The 26955-nt window shown below is 44.2% G+C and overlaps 2 protein-coding genes across 9 annotated transcripts in view; both read right to left on the bottom strand.

Annotated features, from left to right (window-relative positions):
* The window catches only part of MROH2A (maestro heat like repeat family member 2A), a 51519-nt gene extending 32675 nt beyond the window's left edge, over positions 1-18844 (bottom strand). The window contains exons 1-11 of one of the 2 annotated variants that reach the window (XM_053597281.1): positions 18737-18844; positions 18340-18521; positions 8604-8735; positions 8244-8406; positions 6674-6772; positions 5586-5737; positions 4848-4991; positions 3510-3602; positions 3201-3279; positions 2965-3078; positions 359-435 (exon numbers count right to left, since the gene is read on the bottom strand). In XM_053597281.1, the coding sequence (XP_053453256.1) occupies positions 359-435; positions 2965-3078; positions 3201-3279; positions 3510-3602; positions 4848-4991; positions 5586-5737; positions 6674-6772; positions 8244-8406; positions 8604-8735; positions 18340-18521; positions 18737-18830 (1329 nt within the window). In that variant the 5' untranslated portion in view covers positions 18831-18844. The remainder of the gene's footprint in view (positions 1-358; positions 436-2964; positions 3079-3200; positions 3280-3509; positions 3603-4847; positions 4992-5585; positions 5738-6673; positions 6773-8243; positions 8407-8603; positions 8736-18339; positions 18522-18736) is intronic. The other variant, XM_053597282.1, reaches the window with a different exon arrangement.
* A 5159-nt stretch (positions 18845-24003) lies between these two features.
* Positions 24004-26955, bottom strand: part of LOC128590125 (UDP-glucuronosyltransferase 1A1) — a 264050-nt gene continuing 261098 nt past the window's right edge. For all 7 annotated transcript variants that reach the window (XM_053597296.1, XM_053597297.1, XM_053597299.1 and 4 more), the window contains one exon: positions 24004-24981. In XM_053597296.1, the coding sequence (XP_053453271.1) occupies positions 24684-24981 (298 nt within the window). In that variant the 3' untranslated portion in view covers positions 24004-24683. The remainder of the gene's footprint in view (positions 24982-26955) is intronic.

Here is a 26955-nt window from a genome sequence, read left to right as displayed (position 1 = left end):
ACTGTGGTTTTCAGACTTTTTGTGGGAAGAAGGGGGTGTGCCCCTCATTTGCTTTTTTCACATGCAATATAGACCTCAAAAATCCCTCAGTAGCTGAGCAGCTCTTGGTTTGCTCGGCCTCTCCTCTGTCCAAAGGGGGCGCCTGAGACACATAGAGAAAACTCCAGCTGGGGGGAAGGGGAGTGCGGGGGGGACTTGAGAACAGAGCCTCAACCCCATGCCAACAAGACCCCAAACTAGATTGTGTTGCAAAAGCCACGAAAGTATAGCTCCATAGAGCTGGGCAGGGGGCCAGAGCCATCCTCTGTCCCCCAGCAGGTGCCCTGAGCGCCCTCCCCTTCCTCCCTCTGCCCTTCACCTTGGACCGGGTGTCAGAGAGGGTGTTCTTGACCACCCGGATGGCCATGTAGATGGTCCTGATGTTCATCCTGGGCTCTGAAAGAGGAAAGCTGGCTGGAGGGCTGCGGCCCAGGCACACATCAGGTGGCTCGTCCCATAACGGCCTTGTGTTCTCTCCCCCAACATCCTCAGCTCAGAGGCACTTCCTTGGACATCAGCCTGGCCAGGCTCTCCCAGTCCCCTTCCTCCCTGCTCAATACACTCAGCAGCACCCTCCCCACTGGCCTGGGGGTGGAGGGCTGTTGTTTCCCGCCTTGCCCCTTGGCCATTGCTTTGCTGTGCCTCATTGGAAGCAGAGTGGATGATCCCTGAGGGCAAGGTCTCCTCCTAAGAGCGCTTTAGTGCCTTGCAGCTGGGAACACAGCTCTGGGCATGCAGGGGCTGCCAAGCACAGCTGTGAAGAGCATGGGTCCTGATGCCAAGCTGCCTGGGTTCAAATCCTGGCTCCACCACACCCCAGCTCTGTGACCTCAGGTGGACTACTGAGGCCCTCTGTACCTCAGTTTCCTCACCTGCAAAACGTGGATATAATAACAGAGCTGCTGTGAGCAATGAATGGTGTAACATTGACTGGGCTGGCTGAGTATTTGCTAGTGGAGACCCAATCAAAGAGGAGGAGTAAGGGGATGAGACAGAGCCGTGAGAAGGTTCTGGAGAGGTCCAGTATGAATGCAGGTAGAGTTAGACATGCAAGTGGATGCCACGCTCAGGAATCAGTGTTACTGCTGCTAAGTTTCTAAGGTGGCAGGGTGATCAGGCATTAAGGGAACATGGTACAAGTAGAAAACTTTATTTCTGGTTATTAAAAAATGGTATATGGTCATTGCAAAATTGAAATAAAAATTTACTTAATAGGTTAGGTGTGGCCTTCTAAACTTGTCCATGCATAAATAAACGTATTTCTTTCACATAACTGGGGTCGTGCTATAAACACTGTCAACCTATGCGGTATGTTACAATTAATACAGAGAGGGCAGCTTTTCCACAAAAGGTGTAGGTGGATTCCTTTTTTTTGGAGCCTGACTCTCACTCTGTCAGGATAGAGTACAGCAGTGTTGCCATAGTTCACTGGAGCCGCCAACTCCTAGGCTCAAGCAGTCATCCTACTTTAGCCCCTTGAGTAGCTGGGACTACAGACACATGGCACCATTCCCATCTAATTTTTCTTATTTTTTTTTACAGACAGAGTCTCGCTATGTTGCCCAGACTTGTCTCAAACTCCTGGCCTCAAGCAATTCTCCTGCCTCTGTCTCCCAAAGTTCTGAGATTACAGGCATGAGCCACCATGTCCGGCCAACCATACCCTTTTTAATGGCTACATAATCTTTCTTTATGCAGATAAATTATTTAGCCTACAAATTCCCCTTAGAAAAACATTTAGGCTTTTTAAAATGTTTTGCTTTTAACACAAAGTTACAATGAACATCTTTGTCCAGTTACCTTTGGGAATTATTCCCTTTAGACAGCTGACAAAAAGTTCAATCATAGGACCCAAGTTATGGCCCCTATCCAATTGAGCACCCAGAATCGTTTTATCAACTTACAACTGCATCAATGAAGTATTAGAGGTTGATTCCTTGTAACCCTGGACTAGAAAGGAGCAAAGCATAGCCTGAAGGCTAAATCAAGCCCAAAGCCTCTTTTATAAAGTTTTCCTGCAACACAGCCTGTTCAGCAGTCCACAGTTGCTTTTGCTCAACAATAGCAGAGCTGAATAATTGTTATAGAGACTATAACAAAAGCTAAAAATGCTTTTACAATCTGGCCTTTTATAGAAAAATGGCCAGGCTAACTGTAGCCATCATCTTTATTATCTCTGTTCATCAGATAGTTAAAAAAAAAATTGTTATTTAAATTTGCATGTCTTTAACAGAGAGGTTTAATGTCAGTGGAAGGTCCTTTTTTTTTTTTTTGGTGGTTGTTTTTTTTGGCCGGGGCTGGGTTTGAACCCGCCACCTCTAGCATATGGGACCGGCGCCCTACTCCCTGAGCCACAGGCGCCGCTCAGAAGGTCCTTTTTGTACAGTTGTCCAGGTTGTGCACTGCACAAAGGCACCTGGATTTAGGGCTGAGTGGGAGTTGCCCCCATCTTCTAACCATTATGTTCCTACAGGGCTGCATGCTACCAACAGGGGCAGGGTTGTTCAAATCCACACAAAGGTACAGGATGGGCACTAGCCTTGGTTAGAGACAGTGGTTCCCTTCTGAGATCAAAGCTAGATTTAGAGTTTGGGCTTAGGGATTAGAATCTGGGGGTTAGACTAAGGTCGAGCATTGAATCCATAGGGCTTGGGGTTATGCCCATGTGATATATTTAGGACTTATATCCAGCCTTTGATCTAGCTTTGGAGGTCAGTGATAGGATTCAGATTAGTAGTTTGACATTCAGAATCAAAATGTTGGGTGGGGGGGGGGAACATTGCTGATTAGTCCAAGGTTAGAAAATGTAAAGTAACTGAGAACCTTGGTTCCCTTGGCCCACTGAGGATTCTCTATAAAAGCAGCAAATGCCCAGACATGCAAACCAGCCTGCCCTACCCCCACCCACCTGCCCACCTTGCTCACCATCTGCGCTCACCACTGCCCTGATCAGGGCCAGAGTCCCCACTCGGATGGCCTCCTTACTCATCTCCATCTGGCTAAAGAAGAACTTCATCAGCTCCTTGGGGTAGGAGCGAGCTGCAGATGGAAGGATGACTTTGGTCATACCCACTGGGCCCACCGCAGGTCCAGCACTCAGAGGGGCAAGGGCTCCCCACAAACCTGGGGGCAGACAGGGAACGCCCTGAGAGGAGCCTCACCCAGGGCCACGAAGCAGTGCACTATCTCTGCCAGGTTCTGGTTGCTGTACTGATGTTGGCTCGAGACCTTGGTGCACACCTGGGGAGGGGCGTGCAGGGAGGTGGGGAGCTCACAGGGCACAGGTGCAGGGGCAGCCCAGCCTCCCATGCCTGAGGCTGCAAGGGTACCATGGCCTCACTCCCCAGCGGGACACAGAGGCACACAAGTGAGTTGAGTGGGGTATCAGGTGACTTCCTGAAGCACCCTGCTTCTTCTTCCTGCTGACCCATCCCTAGAATGTCCTCGCCCAGCTGGCCAGCTGGCCTCACCTGCATGTGCAGTTCTGTGAAAATGGTATGTAGCTGCATTTGGGGCACAGGGGTGTTGGTGGTGACTGACATTTCCAGGATCTGCCTCAAGACCTGCAGGGGATGGGCAAATGGTGGCAGGTGACCTTCCACCAACTCAAGGTCAAACCCTGTCCCTTGCTACTGAGTGGACTCCTTGATCAGTGGGATAAGCATCCCCTGAGAGATAATTAGAAAGAGAGACTCTAAAGCCCTAACTCAGACCTGCTGAATCCAGCCCGCACTGCACCCAGCCTCCACTGCACCCAGTCCCCACTGCACCCAGCCCCACTGCACCCAGTCCCCACTGCACCCAGTCCCCACTGCACCCAGCCTCCACTGCACCCAGCCTGCACTGCACCCAGCCCCCACTGCACCCAGCCTCACTGCACCCAGCCCCCACTGCACCCAGCCCCCACTGCACCCAGCCTCACTGCACCCAGCCCCCAGACCATTCCCACGCACAGGAAGGCCCAGGAAGTGCTGGCTAGGCAGGAGTGTGGCAGTCAAGGCCTTCTTCATCTTTCTCTCCTATTCTCTTGGAAGGGAATCCCATTATTTAGACAGAATGATGCACAGATGGTTCCTAAATCAGTTTCATTCATTCTCCTCCACTTGCTTTATAGCTAAAGATGGTGCCCCATTTGTACACAAGTCACTCCTTATGAGAAACGTCAGCCCCAGCCACGCTCAGGTCAAAGGTTGTCAAGAATTGACTGGTGTCCTCCCAAAATCCATGTCCACCCAGAACCTGAGCATGTGACCTTACAGGGAAATCAAGTCTTTGCAGGTGTAATTAGTTAAGGAACTTGAGGTGAAGTCATCCTGCCTGAAAGGTGGGTGCCCTTACAAGAAGAAAAGAGGACACAGAGTCACAGAGGAGGAGGCCATGTGACAGTGGAGGACGAGATTAGAGTGATGTCACCACTACCACAGGAATACCTGGGCCAGCAGAAGCTGGTAGGGGCAAGAATGCTTTCTGTCTCAGAGCCTGCAGAAGGAGGTGACACCTGGTTTTGAGCCTCTGACCTCTAGAACTATGAGAATAAATTTGTGTTGTTTTACAAAGGTCACAACCTCACCATGGCTGCCAAGACTTTTCAGAACCTGGTCCCGTCCACCTGGATGGCAGCACTGTTTTCCCATAAGCCCTACAGGTGCTGGGCTCCACGGCCCTCCACAGGCCACAGGTGTTAGGTCTGCTGACACGATCCCAGAATATCTGACATCCCCACCTTGCACCCAGGTGACACCTTCCCCCGACACCTAGGAGCTGTAAACTCCCTGGGTCTCCTGCCCAGGGCCGTGGTGGGGCCTCGCCTGCGTGATGAAGAGGGCCTCCATGCCGCCCTGGTACTCAGCCAGCAGCAGGGGGATGTAGTCGTAGACCTGTTCCCGCAGGTCGTCGTTGGGGAGAAGGAGCTTCAGCATGGGCTTCAGGGCCTTGATGACCCCCAGCTTCACCTGCCACAGGAAGTGAGCTCTCTGACTCATGGTCCCAGGACCCCTCACTCAGCAAGCCTTGACTTCACCCACATCTCCAGAATAAAAGGACAAGTGATGGAAGGAATTCAGAAGAAACTTTGAGGCCTCGTCCAGCAACGTGAGGCAGTGTAGCTGGACCGCCAGGTCTACGTCCCACTTACCAGCTGGGTGGCCTCAAGCAGGCACATAACCCCTCTGTGCTCAGTTTCCTCATGGAAACCCTTTGTGTTAATAAAATAGTTCTATAACATAGAGTTGGTGTGGAAATAGCTCCTGTAGGTAAGATGGAGAGAGGGCACCCAGCATGTGACCAGTGCTCTCAGAATGATCACCCACCCCCATCCAGAATTCCTCAGGGCCCTTTCCCAAGGCCAGCCTCGAAAAGTGAGGCTGGCAGGTCCATGCCATTCAGCATTCACACGTTTCCCGGCTTTGCCATAAATCAGGTCACTGTGCTCTGGGGTCCTGGGAGTGAGGCTGGACCCAGTGGTCTCTCAGCAACTCCCGACCCCACGGGCTGGACAACTGTGACCAGAGGGACTAGGGTGCCTTCCTAAGAAGGGCCCATCTCACCTCAGGGTTGTGCTGCCTCAGCCATACGGTCACAAAGTAGCGATACATTGGGAACACCTTCAGAGCAAACTGGTCCTCGGTCATCACAGGGTACACGCTGTCCTCCAGGTGCCGCAGGTAAAACTGCACCGTGTCACAGAAGGTCTCCATGGCTATCAGCCGCAGGGAGAGACGCAGGTGGAGCCAGAGGGAGCAGAGGCAAAACAAACCCTTCCTTGCCCACCTGAGGCGGGGACTCCCCCATCTCTGCCTCTGGCGGCCTGCTGTATGCCTTCCAGCCCCTCACAACTCCCTATTGCCCCCACGCCCCTGGGAGTGAGACTTGAGCCCACAGGGGTGTCTGGCCCCTCCCTCTAGAGACCACTGGGTCAAGGACAGGGCCTGGCAGGCTTCTACCCGCATCCCAGGGATTTCACTGCAGAGGGAAGCAAGCACATTGGACATGATCCTCCTTAGGCACCAGGGGTTTTTAGCCCAGGTGAAGGTTAAGTGATCACTGGGAAGGTGATCAGATTTAAGTAGCACCAAAGACCTGCCCAAGTCAAAGCCAAAATAGAAACAGTTTCCCTGTGTCTCCTGTGAATGTCCATTGCCCTTCCTGAAATGCTCAGCTACAAGGGTCATTATGAAAGCATTGAGATAAACAAAAATCAAGAAACATAAACTCCATGGGCATGGAAAGAAATGAAGCCATCCCAGCAATACCCATAAGCCGAGAAGGTTGCCACTTGCGCAGGTGAATCAGAAAGGACACTGTCGACTGTGTTTCTTGGAAGTGAAATAATGGACCTTGGCACAGGCTGTCTCAAAACATTCATTGTGACTTATGTACAAAGCAAGCTAAATGGAGTCAAGTGACAGTTTCCAACCTCTGAGCCAGGATCTTTTAAAAAGCACCCACTGTGTCTCACCCCCTTCCTCCCCCCAGAGGCCTAATCAGAAGCCAAACAAAGCAGGCAACTGAGCAAAATTATTGGGAACAAATGAACAGCACATGGCCCCACCACCACCACCACCTGCTCCCTACTCTGCTTTCCCCCTGGAGCACCTGAGCAGGCCACACCTGCAGGCCCAAGTGGGACACGCACCACTACAGATCACCTGGCGTATCTTGGCTTCGTTGGCGAGCCTCAACATGGTGAAGATGGTAGCCAGGGTGATGCCCATATACGGCATAAACTCAAACACTGTGGGGTTGGGGGAGAGGTCACAGGGAGAAGGCACAGAGGACAACCTGCTGCCCAGTGCTTCCAGCCCCCAGCATTCCAGAGCGGGGGAACACCTCTGCCATGCCCTGGCATGTCTTGAGGCTCTCCCACTCCCACCTTCTCCAGGCTTAGCTCACTGGACCCCTCAGCAGAAATGGACCAACCTGGTGCCTCCACCCTTGTGAATTACCATCCTCTGGCAGGGCCGCGCCCCCACTGTCTCCTTGCCAGTGAGTTCTCCTCCAACCCTCCTGGGCCCCCTCAGTGCTGGGCCCCTCTCTACTCTCACTTCTTGGGTGCTAATGGCTTTGAACATCACTGACACTCTGAGGTCACCCTGACCAAAGGCCAGGACCAGACCTGCCCTCTGAACTCTGCATCCACAAGTCAACTGCTCACGCCACCTCTCCACCGAGACCGCTCACAAGGGAGGAAAGCTCAGTATGTACAAAACAGAATTCTCTGCTTGAGCCCCCAATTCCAGAAATGACCCACTGCACCCCCAGTGTTTCACTCTCCTCTCCTTCACCTGTTCCCCCCTTCCCCAGCAGGTCTCACCCACAGCTGCCTCCCACCTCTGCTCAATGTGCCATCACCGCACACGACAGCCAGGAAGGTCTGCAGCTTAGTGTTCTTCAGTGGCGTCCTCTAACTCCCACACCAAGTGCAGACTCCTTACCAAGGCCCTGGGGCCCTGCCTTACCCTCCGCCTCATTTACACCCATCTCCCCTGATTCCCCAAGGCCAGCCTCAGTTCTTCAGAGAAACCAAGCCCATCCCTGTCTTTCTGCCTTGGCACTCGATGTTCCCACTGTGTGGCATGTTCTCCGCCATCCCATTCTTCACAGGGACATCCTCCTTTCACCCTGCAGGTCTCGGCTGAATATCACCGAGACCCCTGCAGAAAGGAGGTTCCCTCCCCTCATTCTAAGCTCAGACAGCTGTCACCTCACAGGAACATCAAATTCTGTGTTTGGCTTATGGTCTCTTCTGAGGGCAGGGGCCAGGCGGGTCTCATTCAATGCTGTGGTCAGGTACCTGCCACAAGGCCTGCATGGAGCAGGGGCTCAGCACATGTTTGTGGGATGACAGGGAGGGGGAAGGGAAATAAAGGGAGAAGGCAAGACTGGAAGACCGGACAGACAGTATGGTGCAGGCAGGGGGAGACAGGGGAGAGAGGGAAAGAGGATGGGAGGGCAGGAGAGATGGAGGGAGAGAGGAAAAACAAGATGAAAATGAGAGGCAGAAACACACGGAGAGAATCTTAACAGCTGAGGGAGGCAAAGAGTCAGGCGGAGATAAAGAAGAAATGCCAGAGTTAAAAGAGATGGACAGGGAGGGGCAGAGGTAAACACAGAGACAGGGAAGTAGAGGCAGAGAGAGGCAGAGACCCAGAGGGAGCCAAGGTGGAAGGGACCAAGACCTGGGCTGACAACCTTTGAGTGCCTACCATTGCCATTGGCCAGCTTGGCCAAGGTGACAATGACAAATTCATCCGTGAGGTTGAGGGGCTTGAGGTGATGCTGTAGCTCGTACATGACCAAGCTGAAGTGATTTCGGGACAGAGCCACCAGGGTGTCACTGGCCACCTCTGCCTTCACATAGTTCTCCATCTGCTGGGGTGGGAGAGTGGTGACACCACTGCCAGCAGGGCCTCATGAAACCCACCTGCCCCAGCTTTCTCCAGCCCACCCGGCTTTTGGGCCCAGCCTGTCCTGCCCCATGAGGTAACTGCACAGGGCCAGGACACCAACAGCCCAGCTCCTGGGCTCATAGAGGATAGCACCGATGGATCCCCAGGCCCTCCCACCTCTGGGGTCTCCCGCATCTCCTTGGAGGCAATGGCGACCAGCCTCTGGACACACCGCTCCTCCAGCTCCCCCTCCTGCTGGATGATTTCCTGGAGAATGTTGTAAATGTTAACCTTGCGCTTGGTGGAAATCTGGAAAACAAGTATGGTGGGTGGGAAGATTCCTGGCAGGGCAGGAGGGCCCATATGTCCACCTCCTCTCCCTCCCACCATCCTCCTTCCCCACATCCCATCTGGAGAAAGGTAACCACCACCCTCCAATCACATAAGTCTCAGATCCTGATTCCTCCATGTCCAAGACCTTCCTTTTCCCTTCTCCCTCCCCACTCATCCCACTCCCCAGTCCACGTGACTTGTATATCCATTCCCTCTTCCTTGTCAGTCAATATTCAACAAGGCAAGTGTCACATGGTCAACATATCAGTCCTCCACACACTGGCCATTGGCCATCTTGAAAGCCCAAGAAGGCAGATTCACTCTGCCTTGCACCCTAGTGAGAGAGTGTGTGAGGCCAGAACACGTGCCTCTCATTCTCTTTTCATTCCTACATCAGTAGTACTTATTACTACTTACAGTGACGTGGTTTGGGATGGATTGGACAGATGGACTGCATGCCTGCACTACCTGGAGAATAGTATTTGAGAATGACTTGTTTAATTAGGCAGGACAAGCCCACTTAAGGAATGAGGGTGGACTTCCCACTACGTGAGGCCACTGCCTGCAAAGCTCTTGGGGAAAATGGCCTCAACCTTGAGTGGGGGAGAAGGTCGCTTTCTAATAGTCCATAAACTTTAGCAAATTTGAGGACCTTGAGAAGAATTTATAAGTTCCAATGAAATTCAGTAGAGGGAATCTTAGCCTTTGTTTCCTAGTTTTGAAATAGCACATACCGGGTGGCGCCTGTGGCTCAGTGCGTAGGGCACCGGCCCCATATACCGAGGGTGGCGGGTTCAAACCCAGCCCCGGCCAAACTGCAACAAAAAAATAGCCGGGCGTTGTGGCGGGCGCCTATAGTCCCAGCTGCTCGGGAGGCTGAGGCAAGAGAATCACGTAAACCCAAGAGCTGGAGGTTGCTGTGAGCCGTGTGACGCCACGGCACTCTACCAAGGGCATTAAAGTGAGACTCTGTCTCTACAAAAAAAAAAAGAAATAGCACATACCAGAGGTTTGTAAAACTCCAATCAGAGATTTCTTATGATAACTCATGGGCATAAATTAATTACATGGCCTTAGTAGCTGCTCAGTTCTGCATGGCTTAAGACCAATATTTCTCAACTATTATTTTTATTGTTGCTGTCATTATTACTGTTGCCCCTAATGAGCCTTTTTAGACTTTTTTTTCTAATCAACCCCCATGAAATTTTAATTCACAGATATGCTATCTATGTATTGATGAGTGAGGGGTGTCCAACCTATGGCCTGGGGGCCACATGCTGGTTTTGTTAGGACTTTTATTTATTTTTTTTTTTTGCTTATCTGTGGTGTCAGATATCACAAAAAATATGCATGGACCTTTTTTTCCCTTGCTAATCAGCTTTTGTTAGTGTTTGTATATTTAATGTGTAGCCCAAGACAATTCTTAGTCTTCCAATGTGCCGCAGGGGAGAAAAAAAGGTTGAACATCTCTGCTTTATGTGCTGTATCTGTTTTTTAAATATAAAAAATTAAAATTTTCTTTGTCCTTCCAGTTTTCCCACTTGGGGGTGATATCACCACATTGAGAACACATGCTCTAGAATTTGTTCAAAGGAACCTCAAGGAGGCCTGTATCCTTAATTAACACTCTTGCTGCATGAAAAATTATAATACAACCAGCCTTTCTATGAAAGAATAGTCTTTGGAGAATATTTATAGTCAGAAGGGAAAAACTGCCAAAGACTTGGAAACCAGCAAAAATGATCATTGGATGGCCTTCCAGAGCAGTGTTTGGTGATGACTGGAGGAAGCTCTGGGATTACTGGATTCCATGGGGTGAACATCTTTCATTGCCTTTGATTGCCCTGGACTATTTTGCAGCTCTGTAGGAGAATAAGTTAAGGCCTAGAAAACTGATAACAATACAAATGTTCCCTCCATAGCAATGAAAATGATTCCTGTCTGTCTGCAGTATGTAAATGGATTTTATTTTCTGGTAAAGAATATAAATATCTATAGGTAAATTTTTTTTTTTTTGCAGTTTTTTGTCCGGGACTGGGTTTGAACCCACCACCTCTGGCATATGTGGCCAGTGCCCTACTCCTTTGAGTCATAGGCGCCACCCTGGTAAATTTCTTTTAACATCTTACTGGTTCCTGCACTAATTAAGGAATAAATGAAATATTTGATGTGTGTTAATTTTTTAAATATGCCTACTTATTTATTGTCTAGTTATTTACACTGATCACTGATTAAGGCCTGTGTATTAATTATATGTTTTTTATTTTCTACATTTCCTGATGCATTGAGATCTGGGGCCTTGCTGAACCTGGAGAGACTGTCCCTCCCAGAGCTAGCCAACTCCCAGAGAAAGCAAACAAATGTGATTTTCAAATACATAACAACTGTTATAGATTGAATGTGTTCCCTTACAATCTGTATTTGAAGCCCTAACCTCCACTGGGATGGTGTTTGAAGATGGGGCCTTTGGGAGGTTATTAGGGTTAAATGAAGTCATAACAGTGAGAGCCTAATCTTATGGGACTGGTGTCCTTATAAAAGGAGGAGATCCAAGAGAGCTTTGTGCATGCACAAAAGAAAAGCCAGGTGAGAGGGAAGCTGTCTGCAAGCCAAGAACAGAGCCCTCAGCAGAAACCAAAGTAGTTGGCATCTTGATCATAGACTTCCAGCCTCCAAAACTATGAGAAAATAAATTTCTATTGTTTAAATAAACCAGTCTATGGTATTCCATATGACACCCTGAACAGAATAATATACCAACCAAACCAGAGCCCACCTCCCAATTACCTCCTTTATTGGGCTCTGACACTCTGGGCCACTATCCACCTTCCCTTAATAACCCAGGCCAGGAACCATACAACTAGGGACAGCTACTATGTCCCAGAGCCCACTGAAGTTATTCAAACTAGCCAATCCCAAGACTTGTTATCCTGCCTCACTCGTTCCTTCCCATAGAAACCATAATAAAGACTTTGGCCCATAATTTTTTCTCATTCCCTCTGTGTCCTGACACAATGGCCCTCCTTTTGGGAACTGTAGTAACACACTAACTTTTATAATCAAGCATATCCTGGGCAGTATCCTCACCATATCTGAACAAAACCTTCATTTAAAAACATCCTGTATTGAAAACTCTTTGTTTTATGGTCCACATATCCAGGCACCTTCCTCATGGCTGCCCTCCATTTTTCTATCAAATAAAGTTTTCTAAAGAAGAACCATTTGGGGAGTTAGAGAAGGAGAAGAGACAGGGAAAAATATATGAAACTTATTTCATGGGCTCAGTGCCCATAGCTCAGTGGTTAGGGTGCCAGCCACATATACTGGGGCTGGAGGGTTGGAAACTGGCCTGGGCCTGCTAAACAAGCATAACAACAACAAAATAGCCAGGCATTGTAGCAGGTGCCTGTAGTCCCAGCTAGTTGGGAGGCTGAGGCAAGAGAATTGCTTAAGCCCAAGAGTTTGAGATTGCTGTGAGCTGTGATACCACTCTACTGAGGGTGACATAGTGAGACTTTGTCTCAAATAAATAAATAAATAAAACTCATGATTGCCTTAATGTATACAGCTATTATTTAATAATAATAATAATTGTTTTTAATTTGCAGAAAAAAATAAATAAAACTTATTTCATGAAATAATACCTGAAAGCATCTTGTCTTTTTTTTTTTTTTCCAACATCTCAAGTCTTAAAACAGAAATGGACATACAGATACAGGAAGCTCAAAGATGATCAACTAGATTCTATCTTAAAAGGCCCTCTCTGGGGCTTTTTTAACCGTCAAAATTCAAAGGCAAAGAGAAAATTCTAAAAACAAGAGAAAAGCATTAAGTCACACATAAGATAATACTTATCAGACTAACACAGATTTCTCAACAGAAATGTTATGGGATAAGAAGAATAGAATGATATATTCAAAGTGCTGAAAGGGGGAAAAAAGCTAGCTGGTCAAGAATACTATACCCAACAAAGATATCCTTCAGAAATAAAGAAAAGTAAAATATTTTTCAGACACACAAAAACTGAGGGAATTCATCCCCACCATAATGGCCCTAAAGAAATGCTAAGGGAGTCCCACACTTGGAAGTAAAAAAACGATATTTCATCATAAAAAAACATGAAAGTATACCACTGGTAGAGCAGATACATTAATGAGAAAGATAAAGGCATTAAATGTTATCACTACGGAAAACCTCTAAGCCACAAAGATAAATAACAAGGGAGGAAGTAAGGGACAAAGTATATGCAAAACAATTAGAAAACAAGATGAAAGAAGTTAGTTATTAACTATCAGTAACAACCTTAAATGTATAAACAGTTTAAATTCCACAGTTAAAATATACAGCCTGACTGAATGGATTAGAAAAAAATGAGACCCAACTATATGCTACCTACAAAACACTTGCTTCACTTGTAAAGACACACATATAGACTGAATGTAGAAAACATTCCGTACATGTAGAAAACAGAAGTATACAGGAGTAGCTATACTTAAATCAGACAAAATGGACTATAAATACAAAAACTTAAAAAATATATAATGATAAGGAGATTGATTCAGTAAGAAAATACAAGATTTATAAATGTATATACACCCAAAACCAGACCATCTATATATCTGTACAAAACAAATATTATCAGAGATAAAAAGAGATAAGCCTCATTATAATAACAGTTGGGGACTTCAAAATCCCATTTTAAGCACTGGACAGAGCTTTTAGAGGCAAAATCAACAAAGAAATATTGGACTTAACTGCACTATAGACCAAATGAACTAACTGACAATTTTAAAAATTTCATCTAACAACTGTAAAATACACCTTCTTTTCATCAGCACACAGAAAATTTTCCAGAATAGACCATATGTTAGGCCACAAAACAAATCTCAACAAGTTTTTAAAACTCAAAATTATATCGAGTTTCTTCTCAGATCACAATGAAATAAAAATAAGAATTACTAATAAGAGTAACATTTTAAATTGTACAAATGCATGAATATTAAATAACATACTCCTGAAAAGCCAAATAATTTGTGAGGAACTTAAAAAAAAAACTTAAATTTTTTTTAAACAAATGAAAATAGAAATACAACATAACAAAAACATGGTATACAATAAAAGTAGTACGAAGGGGAAAGTTTATAGCAATACATGCCTATGTCAAAAAAGGACAAAGATTTGAAATAAACAACTGGGTGGCACCTGTGGCTCAAAGGAGTAGGGTGCTGGCCCCATATACTAGAAGTGGCAGGTTCAAACCCAGCCCTGGCCAAAAAGAAAAGAAAGAAATAAACAACCTAACGATGTACTTCAAGGAACTAGAGTTGCAAGAACAAACCAACCGAAAATTAGAAGAGATAAAAAGGTAATACACAGCAGAGCAGAACTAAACAAAATAGAAACAACAACAAAAAAATGCCAAAAAAATCAATAAAATTAAAAGTTGTTTTTTAAAAAAGATAAACAAAACTGGCAAACTATTAATCAGACTAATTAAGAAAAGAGAGAAGACCCAAATAAATAAAGTCAGAAACAATAAAGGAGACATTATAACTAAGACTACTAAAATATGAAGGGTCATTTGAAACTATTATGAAAAACTACATGACAAATTGGAAAACTGAGAGGAAATGGATAAATTTCTGGAACATATAATCTATCAAAATTGGACTAAAAATAAATAGAATATCTAATCAGACCTATAATGAGCAATGAGATTGAATCAGTAATAAAATTTCTCCCTAAAAAGAGAACCCCAGAACCAGATGGCTTTACTGTTGAATCCTACAAAACTTTTAAATAAATAACATTAACTCTTCTCAAACTATTACAAAAAAATCAAAGCAGATATGAATTTTTCTAATTTATTTTAAAAGACCAGCATTACCCTTATGTCAAAACCAGAAAGAAAACAACAACAATACAGACCAATAATCCTGATGAAAATAGATTCTATTTATGAGAAGGACCTCCCGGGCAATTGAAGCAGCTTCAAAAATACACTACTGGGACCTGATCAAACTAAAAAGCTTCTGCACAGCCAAGAACACAGTAAGTAAAGCGAGCAAACAGTCCTCAGAATGGGAGAAGATATTTGCAGGTTATGTCTCCGACAAAGGTTTAATAACCAGAATCCACAGAGAACTCAAACGTATAAGCAAGAAAAGAACAAGTGATCCCATCGCAGGCTGGGCAAGGGACTTGAAGAGAAACTTCTCTGAAGAAGACAGGCGCGTGGCCTACACACATATGAAAAAATGCTCATCATCTTTAATCATCAGAGAAATGCAAATCAAAACTACTGTGAGATATCATCTAACTCCAGTAAGATTAACCCATATCACAAAATCCCAAGACCAGAGATGTTGGTGTGGATGTGGAGAAAAGGGAACACTTCTACACTGCTGGTGGGAATGCAAATTAATACATTCCTTTTGGAAAGAAGTTTGGAGAACACTTAGAGATCTAAAAATAGATCTGCCATTCAATCCTATAATTCCTCTACTAGGCATATACCCAGAAGACCAAAAATCACATCATAACAAAGTTATTTGTACCAGAATGTTTATTGCAGCCCTATTCATAATTGCTAAGTCATGGAAAAAGCCCAAGTGTCCATCGATCCATGAATGGATTAATATATTGTGGTATATGTACACCATGGAATATTATGCAGCCTTAAAGAAAGATGGAGACTTTACCTCTTTCATGTTTACATGGATGGAGCTGGAACATATTCTTCTTAGTAAAGTATCTCAAGAATGGAAGAAAAATTATCCAATGTACTCAGCCCTACTATGAAACTAATTTATGGCTTTCACATGAAAACTATAACCCAGTTACAACCTAAGAATAGGGGGAAGGGGAAAGGGAGGGGAGGGAGGGGGGAGGGGAGCAGAGGGAGGGTGCATCTTACAAGGGTATATGTGAAACTTAGTAAATGTGGAAAGTAAATGTCTTAGCACAATAACTAAGAAAATGCCAGGAAGGCTAAGTTAACCAGTGTGATGAAAATGTGTCAAACCATCTATGAAACCAGTGTATGGTGCCCCATTATCACATTAATGTACACAGCTACAATTTAATAAAAAAAAAAAAGTGGTATATAAAAAAAAAGAAAATAGATTCTAAAATCCCCCAATGAAATTCTGGCAAATTGGATTTAATAACACATGCAAATAATAATACAGGTAGATCTTGATCAAATGATGAATCCTAGGAATGCAAGGATGGTCTGACATAGGCAAAAACCAATAACTGTGATCTATCACACCAACAGAATGAAGAACTAAAATCATATAATCATTTCAGTAGATGCAGAAAAGGTATTTGATAAACATTTCTTCATGATAAAAAAAATCTCACCATGTTAGTTATAGAAGGAAAATACCTCAATACAATAAAGGCCATATAGGCAAACCCACTGCTAACATTATACTTAGTGGGAAAAAGCCAAAAGCTTTTCCTTCAAGAACTGAAACAAGAAAAGAATGCCTATATTCACCACTTGTGTTCAATATAGTACTAGAAATTCTAACCATAGTAATTAGATAAGAAAAAGGGGCAGGGCATCCAGATTTAAAAAGAGGAAGTCAGTTTGTCCCTCTTTGCAAATAACATGATCTTATGTATAGAAAAACCTACAGACTCCACAAAAATACTCTTAGAATAAACAAATTCAGTAAAATTCCAGAATAAAAAGTCAATATACAAAATCAGTTATGTTTCTATACACCAATAACAAACTAGCTGAAAAATAAATTAAGAACACAATTCTATTTACAAAAGCTACAAGAAGTACAAAATACCTAGGAATAAATTTAACCAAAGAAGTAAAAGATCTTTACAAGGAAAACTATAAAACAGTGATAAAATAAATTGAAAAGAACACAAAACAATGGAAAGATATCTTATGCTTATGTCTGAAAAACTAATATTGTTATAAAATGACTGTACTACTCAAACCAATGTATAGATTAAATGCGATGTCTATCAAAATACTAATATACACTATGAATGGAACTGTATATTAGTATAGCCATCACAGAAAATCATACAGAAGTTTCTCAACAAACTAAAAATAGAACTACCACATAATCCAGCAACCCACTGCTGTGGTATTCATCCAAAGGAAAGAAAAACAGTATATTAAATACACATACACACACCCCACACACACAGTGTGTGTGTTCCCATGTTTATTGCAGCACTATTCACTATAACCCAGATATAGAATCAACCTAAATGTCTACCAACAGATGAGTGCATAAAGAAAATATGGTGTATACACACAGTGGAGTAATATTCAGTTATAAAAAAATGAAATCATGTCATTCATGCAACATAAATAAGCCTGGAGGATATTATGTTAAGTGAAATGAACCAGGCATACACAGATAAATACTGCATGTTCTCATATGTGGGGGCTAAAAGAAATGTGAGAATTATGGTTCTTAGGGTATAGGAAGGGTAGGGGGAAGGTAGCTTAGGGAGCTGTTGGTTAACAGAGAATTGCAACTAGAAAAGATTAAGTTCTACAGCTCTCTACACTGTAGAGTGAAAATACAGTAGAACCTCTTAAGTTGACCTAATTTCATAGACTGGACATGAACCACATGTAAATGTCAGTACAATAGGCCTAGTTCCTTACGCTGACCACCTCCATATGTTGACCAATTTGTTACAAGACCTTTGGGCAGTCAACAATATAGTTAACAACAATATACTGTATATCTTCATAGAAGAGAGGATGATGAATGCTTCCAACACAAAGAAATGATAAACGTTTGCAGTGATGGGTACGCTAATTTCTTTGATTTGATCATTATACATTATATACATGTTCTGAACTATCACTCCACATCCATAAATGTGTACAATTACTGTATGTCAGCTAAAAGGGAAAGGGAAAAAATCAAAATAAAATGAAAAAAAAAATAAAGATTTCTGTAGAAAACCTCCTCTGCTTACAGAACTCCTTCGCTACCTACCCCCCAACTAAGCATAGGCTAAGATCCAGCAGTTCTCAAAGTGTGGTCTCTGGACCAGCAGTAACAGCATCACCTGGGAACATGTTAGAAATGCTGCTTCTCAGGCCCCACCCAAACCTACTGAATTAGAAACTCTTGGGGGATTTAAATCCGTGTTTTAATAAGCCCTCTAAAAGATTCTGACACTCTGGTCCAAACTCTGTCAGCCCATTATGGCCTCTAGCTGCACTTTGCATCACTCCCTCCAACATCCTTTTCCCCAGTCTCTTACCCTTGCTATACATCTCACCATTGCCCAGGTGTGTTATCGCTCCCTGTGCCCACCTGGTTTAACATCCTTGTAACTCAGCTCATTTGGTCTAGGACAATGGCTCCGAAACCCTCTATGTCAGAATCCAAGAGCTTTAAAAACTTATGAAAGCCTCAGACCCTAATGGTCTTCAAGGAGTAAGCACCTCACAGACTTGCCCATCACTGTGTCCCAGCACCAAGCACCATGTCAGTAAATTTGTGCTGAGTAACAGAGGGGCACACAAGCAGAGAAAAGTGGCTGAGCACAGAGGATGGTTCCAAGGGTGAGGTAGTCTTACCTCTGGCACCTGCAGGCAATGAATTAGAGCATTCATCACCACTAAGGGCTTGATGGTGGCCTTTTCTGTGATTATTACTGAGGCCAGGGTCTTCCGCATGTCAAGATTTGCCCCTGCTGTGTCTGTCTTTGATGACTCACTGTCAATAATGTCCAGGAGGTTCGTGACTTGTTGGAAGGTACCTAAAACAAACATGACTCAGGTGTGGTGTCAAAATGACCATTACAGGGGTGCCCCATGTGCTCCTGGCCTTCGCTACATCTCCACACTTCTAGCTTCACCTGGGACGCAATGTCCACTAGGTACATGGAGAAACTGAGGCATAGACTGGGACTGAATTCAAGGAGCTAGTGGCCAAGATGGAGTAGGAATGCAGGGATGTGGATCACTTCCTTACCATTGTCAACTGGCTCAATAGGGTCCAGGTCCCCTGTTTCCTCTGACATGTGTTCATTTGAGTCTATTGCTGTTTCTGCCATCACTTCTGCCATCTCTTTCTCAAGCTCTTTTGAGACAAACAAGATTTGAGAAATAAATAGTGTGTCAACACACCCTGTGAAGACACACCCTTGGATAAACCCTCTCATTTGTGCATGAAACCTGTCACTTTCTTCTAACCATCAGAATATGGCAAAGGTGATGGGAAGTCCCCCCACTCCCCAAGCAGATTATGCTACATGAGACTCTGTCTTAGCAGACATCTCCTGCTGACCTTGAAAAATAAACAGCCATGATGCAAATTGCCTATGGAGGGGGCCAGGTGGAAAGGACCTGAGGACCTCAGTCCTGCAGCCATAAGGAACTGAATTCTTAACCACATGAGCTTGGAAGAGGAGCCTGAACTCCAGAAAGGAATGCAAGTTGGCCAATACCTTGACTGTAGTCTCTAAGACCCTGAACAAAGGACCCATGCCCAGACTCTTGACCCATGGAAGCTGTGAGATAATAAACAGGTATTCTTTTAAGCCACTGAGTTTATGATAATTTGTTACATGGCCATAGATAACTAATACACTTGATTAAAAAGAGTACTTCTTCCCACCCTTTTGTCCAGCACTGAAAATATATGACTAATGAGAAATCCATATCAGCAGCTCTCTTCCTGCTTTCAGGGAACTCTGTCAGTGTCAGCAGCTTCTGAAGGGTTGACAAACACCAACACAGATGTCAAGATGGCAGAATAAAGTCTCTCAGGTCCTTTCTCCTCCTGTCCCAAGTTTCTTTATCCTTAAAGTTCATCCAAGGCCCTTGACCCTCCTGTGCTATTTCTTTACTGGAGATCATTTAAAAGTGACTCTGGGATTTAAACACTGACCTTTCCTTAGGGTCCTCTTTTGGATGAAAAAAAATAAACCACAAGAAAAAGCTCCGTTCTTTGCCTCATACACATCAATGGAAATATGAATGGTGGGATCAGTAGTCAAAGTAAGACAGTTGGGCTCATCAGTCATTTCCCTTATAAGGAATGGGTCTCCTGGTGGGTGGGACAGTTTCATTAGAACTATCACCGTTAGATCTCAGACCCTTGGAATCTTGAGACCCAACTGCCTCCCTGAGTTTCTGTCCGCCCAAGACCTGGAGCTTGCACAAGGACCTGGGGTAAAAACTCTGTATCATTTTGTCATTAAACTTTCTGTTGCTCTCACATGTATGTTGGATTACGATGGCCTGTTTGGGAAAGGAAAATGGTGGTAATGGGGATGGCTTATAAGCAAGTCCCAGAGGAACGCGGTCATGGGAGTCTAGGGCAGGGAGGTGTGGTCAGGACAGCTGGAGAGGAGAAGAGGAAATGACAGAGAGGTCCTGGGGAGAGGAATCCTCCTTCTCCAATGCGCAGAGTGAGAAAGTGAATTTCCACTAGCAGAATATTTAGAAGATAAAGAACATCAAAGACAGGTAAGAGATCAGGGACCCTGCTTCCCCAAATGAAAAGAGTTCTCTGTCATTTGTAGTCTACATCAATAGCTTGAACAATAAAATAGTGGCCTTTGAGAAACCTTTCTATGCATTACAGGACAACAGAATAAAACTCAGAGCCATGTAGGTCCAAGGCTGCTTAGTTAAAATTCCCACTCAAATTTTTCCATCATGCCAAATGGGAATTCCTCAGCTTCTGCTTGGATGCCTCCAATACCAGGGAGATCATTACTCTCAGGAGAAACCCATTTCTACTTCACAAAATTTAGATGGGTAGAAAATGAGCTTTCTCTATATAAAGCTAAACATTTCTTCCCCTCCCCTTAAAATCCCTGCATTATTCCTGGTTCTGCTCTTTTGCAACACATTGATTAACATGAAATAGACACAAGGACACAGTTATCATGTGCCTCTACTTTCACAGCCCCCCACCCCCACCCCGCAACCTGCACTGCCTCCTCCCGTTCCCCATGGGGCCTTCTTTTCTCTTTCAAGGATCACTCAAGTGACATGGCTGCAATTCCATTCCACAGACTGACTGCTTGCCTACCATGTGCAGCAAAGCATGGAGCTCCATGTTGTGATGAATACAGGGTGGGTAGGGCACATCTTTATCCTCTGAGCGTCTTCACATTCAACACATGAAAAATCACAAATCTAGACCCAGAACTGTATGTTTCAGTTAGCAATTGCTATGTAACCAGCTCCCTCAAAACTTAATGACTGAAAATAATCATTATTATTGTTCCTTCAGCTATACATCATCTGGGTGGCTCTGTTGGTCTGTCCCATGCCTAGCCAAGCACAACTGTGGCCATTCACCCATCTCAATCAGCTAGTGGGTTGGCTGAGGGCTGGCCGTTGGCTAGCTAGCTATTGGCTGAAGTGAAGAGGGTGACTGGGACATCCTGTCGCAGGAGTAGCCCAAGCTGTTCTCATAGGACCTGGGCAGGGTTCCAAGGGAGCAAGTGGCAACATAAAGGCCTGGAAACTGAGACTCAAAACCAGCAGCCATCACCTGCCACATTCTATCCACCAAGGCAAGTCATAGGCCATCCCAGACTCAAGGGCTGTGGAAACAGATGCCTCCCTTTGATAAAGAGAGCTTCAAAGTCACATTGTGACAGATGTGGCTATCAGGAGGGAGGTTGTTTTTTACTACTCACAGGTTGACAGTGACTTATGGGAAAAGATAAGATGCCCCTGATCATATTATCTAGAGAGGGCACCAGAACAATAAAACTATGGAGAAAGAAGTGGGCCCTGCTTGGTTTTCCAAAATGAGAATACTTTAGTTTCTGATTATGACAATAATATTGACTCTTATGCCATCCATTCACAAAATCTGCCTATCTTGGGTGCTGTCACTGAATTATGTTTCACGCTTCTGCTTCTCTAAGAACTAACCAGGAAATAGGAAAGCACTGTATTTGTGAAATCCTGTGAACTTACATGCATGAAAGGGCCACGGAAGAATGTGGGAAAATGTATAGAAGTTGACCCAGAGGCAGCCTCTACAGAGTGGACACATTTTGCAGGTTTTTACCCAGTTCCCAAGGCTCCCCCTTCCCTCATCCATGCAGCCACGGTAATGGGATCCTGGGAGCCTTGTTTTTTGCACTGTAATCCCTCCCTCAACATTTCTGATTGGACAAGGAGTAGACACTTGATCCAGCTAGGCCAATCAGATTCTTAGGTGCAGGAATTTGGAATTCTGGGTAAGAGAGAATCCAGTCTCTTTTTGTGATGGTGGAAGCCAGGGCTGGAGGGCATCTGGGACAGAAGAGCAAAAAAAGCCTTGAGGAAAGGAAAGGGTAAAGCTGTCTCCCAGAGTGAGCAGAGACAGGAGAGGGAAGGAGAGACTGGCTCAGTGCCCGCTTGGCTGTGCACTTCACGCCCTTAGGAAGTCTATCTACTTACAAAAGCACTTTTATTTTTTTTTCTTACATTACCCCTGTTGGGTTTTCTTACTTGTAAACAAGAGGGCCTAAATGCTACAGGCACAAAGGTGAAAAGGGGCTGGCGGGAGGTCACAGCAGCTTAAGGATCCCCAAAAGGGGTGGGCGTTTCAAGGAGCTGTGGGCAGTGAGGCCAGCAGTTGGTTCCCGGGTGCACCAGCGAGGGATTTAAATGAGGGTGACGTGGTTTAGGAGACACAGAGAATCTCAAAATTGTAGATGGGGACTACTGTGAACATATTATGTTCCTCCTGAGGAAGGAGGAAATGGGGCTGGAGTCCAGAGACGAGCTAAATCCCTCACTCTTTGTGTGATTCCATCTCCAATGCAAAGCCTACAAGTTTAAAATTTCTGCTTGTAACACAAAGCAAACAACAACACCCAAAATAAAATCAAAGACAAAAAACTAGTGGAGAAAATACGGTACATGACAAAAAATATTCTGATTAAAGAAATAAGCACTCTTTTTTTTTTTTGTAGAGACTGAGAGTCTCACTTTACTGCCCTCGGTAGAGTGCCATGACATCACACGGCTCACAGCAACCTCCAACTCTTGGGCTTAAGAGATTCTCTTGCCTCAGCCTCCCAAGCAGCTGGGACTACAGGCGCCCGCCACAACGCCCGGCTATTTTTTGGTTGCAGTTTGGCCGAGGCCGGATTTGAACCCGCTACCCTCGGTATATGGGGCCGGCGCCCTACTCACTGAGCCCCAGGCGCCGCCCAAGAAATAAGCACTCTTAAATCCTCAGGGTAACAAACTCCAATAGGAAAACAGATAAAAAATATTCTCCAAAAAAGAAATAGATGTGGCTCATAAGCTTGAAAAAAAATTCAACGTCTAATACTAATAAAAAGCACATTTAAAACCAGGATCCCACTTTTCACTTATCAAACTGATAGACTTTCTTTTTCAAGATAGTTCTTTGTACTAAAGAGGGTGTGGGAATTTCTGCTCTCTCACACACTGATAGTAACCCTCTGGACACAGGTTTGGAACATCTCAACATTTGTCCAGGGTAGCCATGTGGGCAGTGCCCCACCAGATCCCCTGTGCACCTCTTTAGTGACAAGTTCTCACTTTTCCCTGACTCCCAGAGTACCCAGAAAAATGTTCCATTTGCCTACAAGAGAGCCAGCTGGTGGTAGCCATCGCTCTTTCTCACGCCACCAGTCCCCTATATGTCCCAAATAAACTCCTGGCTTATTGAATCCCCGTCTCAGGGGAAGCCAAACGGAGACAACCAGCAACTGGTTATAAAGCACTTCCCTGCATGGGAATAACTACGGATATGTGCAAAGTCGTCAATATGTGCAAAAGCTTAGTTACCAGGCTGTTCCAGGAGGACCTTTTAAAAATAAAAACAAATAACTGCAATTGAATGAACCCAGAAGTTGTGGTAAAATAAATCCTGGTATGTCCATGTAATAGAATACTTCTTGGCCATTAAAAATGAATTAAATATCATACAAAAACACTGGGAGAACCTTCATCATAGAGGGACATGAAGAAGGAATGTAAGTGAATACTAGGTATATTTGGTATATCTGCAGTATCTTATAAGCAAATGTATTTGTCAAAATAGTAGCAGTAGTTATTTTGGGGTAATATGAGATAATCAGCTATTTTTTTTTCTTGTATGTGTATGTGAGCACATGTAATAAATGTGTGTGCAGGTGTGAACCTCTACATTTTGCAAACTTTCTTTCATAACCATGCATTACTTTTGTAATTAGAAATTGAAATTCAACATCAAATAAATGTAATCCAATGAAGAGAAAACACCTAAAATATGATTTATATAAATTTATTAATATATTTTTAATTGTGGGAAACATCAGAGAAAATATTGTTGTCCGGCATTATATTTTGGGTTTTCATTCAGTTCAGATCCATTTGACAGAAGTAAGATTATCCTCTCACATACACCACCCATCAATTTTAGAACATCATTCCTTTCCCCCCAAATAAAAAATTATACACTATTCTCAATGGATGCTAAGCTATTCATTCAAGTGCCCTAAAAATACAAAAATTCCCTACTCTACACACACAAATTGACACCTTGATCATAAATGAAGACTGACCATTATTGGTGAAGGGATCAATCTCAATAGTGAAGCCAGAGGACAGGTTAACAGCTGCATCCCAAGTGGGGGAGCCAGGGACCGCCTTTGACTCCTGTGCTCCCAAACAGGCCAAGTTTCTCAATGAGAAAAGTAATATAGAGTGCAAACTCTCTCTGCAAGTTATTTGAAAGATGACAAATGTGACCCAGATTAAAGATACTCAAGGGCAGCATATATATTCCAAAGCTTTACTGACTAGCAATTGGATTAAAAACCACTCTGGGAGTGACTAACGGATGCAAAGTATTTCCTCAATAAAATGAATTTAACACTGCTTCTGGTTTCAAGTTTGAAATTGAACAGGGAATGGATTAAAATGGCACCTTATTTCCTACCCACTCTTTAATGCGCCTTGGATTTGTGCGTTTTCTTAACTCGCCCTTTTTTTCCGAAACACTTCCGGCAGCCGTAGGCACAACATTTAAAGGCGATGAAGGCCACGGTCAGCACCGCGGCCAGGAGGAAGCCGATCACGTCCAGGGAGTGGTACTGGTACCAGGTGAGATCATGGGCGGCGGGGCGCAAGTGTGGCGCCCCCTTGTGCCTCATCACGAACTCCACCCAGAACACGGCCAGGTCCAGCGGCTCGATGGGGCGGTCCTTGTGGAGGCTGGAGAGACGCATGATGTTCTCCTTGTAGCTAAACACAAAGACAGTTCTGTTATGCCTGCGACGCCCATAGTGAGGATCCTGACGTTACGCTTGCTTCTGCCAGGAATGCATTGGCAGAGGAAACATATTTCTATTACAACCAGGGATGAAAACACACGCACACACTAGCAAGTGTCCTTTATCTAGGAGGAGGAGGAGGAGCCAAAATTTTAATTTTACAAATATTTTAACCTTGCTTCCTACTTATTTTCTATTTAGTGATTTTTTTGTGTGGTAAATTATATTATACTTTCTTTATAGGGAAATGAAGAAAGGAAACAGACATGTCAGAAATTATGAATCATCTCCCATTTGAAATTATACACAATCGCATCTGGTCAAAGTGAAAGCTATTTTTAAGCACCAAGTCCAAGGTGATGCTATCCTTTCAATTCAATCACTGAGACAGCAGACTGTCTTAGCATGAGGCTGTGTCTATGCCAAACGGATTCCTGTTTATTTGGGACAGTGTTCATAATTGAATCAGAACATCTGAATCCACGGACGGTTAGATCCACATACACTCTTGGTGCCCATGAAGAAGGAAGAAGAAAAGAGAGAGAAAGAGAAGGCAAAGAAGGAGGAGAAGAACAAAAATGGGGAGAAAAAAGAACAAAAAAGATACTTCTACTTGAGGCTACTTATGATCATTGCTGTTATTAAACATAACCATAATTTTGTTTAGAAACATTATTGTAATGCAGTATTAGTATTTGGGCACAAATCATGTTAAATATCTTCCTTTTATATAAATAAATCTTAAGATAGATTTTCTTGGAATTTTCAGTCATTCGTTCAATTTTTATTGAGCCTATAATGGCCTTGCCATCTGCATAAACAGATGTTTGAAAATTTCTCATTTCTCTTTATTTTGTGTAAGGGCAGTCCCAGCTTAGAGTTCAGGAAACATGGGGATTCACAATCAGATAGAGATGACTCAAAAATGAATAGAATTAGCTAACAACTTAAGCTGACTGATTAGTGTTTTTTTGTTTGTAGTTTTTGGCCGAGGCGAACTACAGTGAACACGCCACCTCCGGCATATGGGGCCAGTGCCCTACTCCTTTGAGCCACAGGCGCCGCCCTGATTAGTGTTTTTAAAAAATAATGTACAAAAGAAGTTCTACTGAGTCATTTTTGTGTTACAAGCAGTTATATTGCTGAATAAAGGATCAAAATTATTTTAATATTGATAACTTCAAGAAGGAATTTTGTCAGCATGCTGGGAGAAGCGGGATTTTGTCTCATAGGCACACACATATAACAAAGTTACACACGTGCACACTTACATGCAACATCTTCTGCATACAGACATGCTCACACATGCCTAAATGCACCTGCAGGTGTGCACATCACACCCGATCCATTGCTGAGGGAAATCCATCACAGGCTATCACTTCTTCTCATAAGGTTTGGATCAACCTATTGCCAGTAAACTTGACAGTAATTCACTAAATTTTACACACAGATCATTTGATTGATGACTTTTGCCTTTTGATCAGTTTTCAGGGCCACATGCAAACAAATTTGCCTTTGCTTTTTTTTTTGCAGTTTTTGGCTGGGGCTGAGTTTGAACCCGCCACCTCCAGCATATGGGGCCGGTGCCCTACTCCCTTGAGCCACAGACGCTGCCCTGACTTTGCTTTTATTCTAAGCCTTTGTGATATTTCATGATTCCCCCATTTATAAAACAAATGAACAAAATTTGTCACAGGTTCTAGTGCTGGGAAAAGCTATATTTCTAAGCCCCCTGGGTTGTTTTTATCTTATGGACACTACACTTCTTCTTTTTTTTTTTTTTTTTTTTTGCAGTTTTTGGCCGGGGCTGGGTTTGAACCCACCACCTCCAGTATATGGGGCCAGGGCCCTACTCTTTTGAGCCATAGGCACCGCCTGACACTATACTTCTTAAAATGGAATATTTCTTTCTGTGCAGAAACTTACAGATTAAATGTCTATGACT

The sequence above is a fragment of the Nycticebus coucang genome, chromosome 7 (genome assembly GCF_027406575.1).
Source record: "Nycticebus coucang isolate mNycCou1 chromosome 7, mNycCou1.pri, whole genome shotgun sequence".
In the NCBI taxonomy this organism is placed as follows: Eukaryota; Metazoa; Chordata; class Mammalia; order Primates; family Lorisidae; genus Nycticebus; species Nycticebus coucang.
This window is presented reverse-complemented; position numbering and strand designations above follow the sequence as displayed.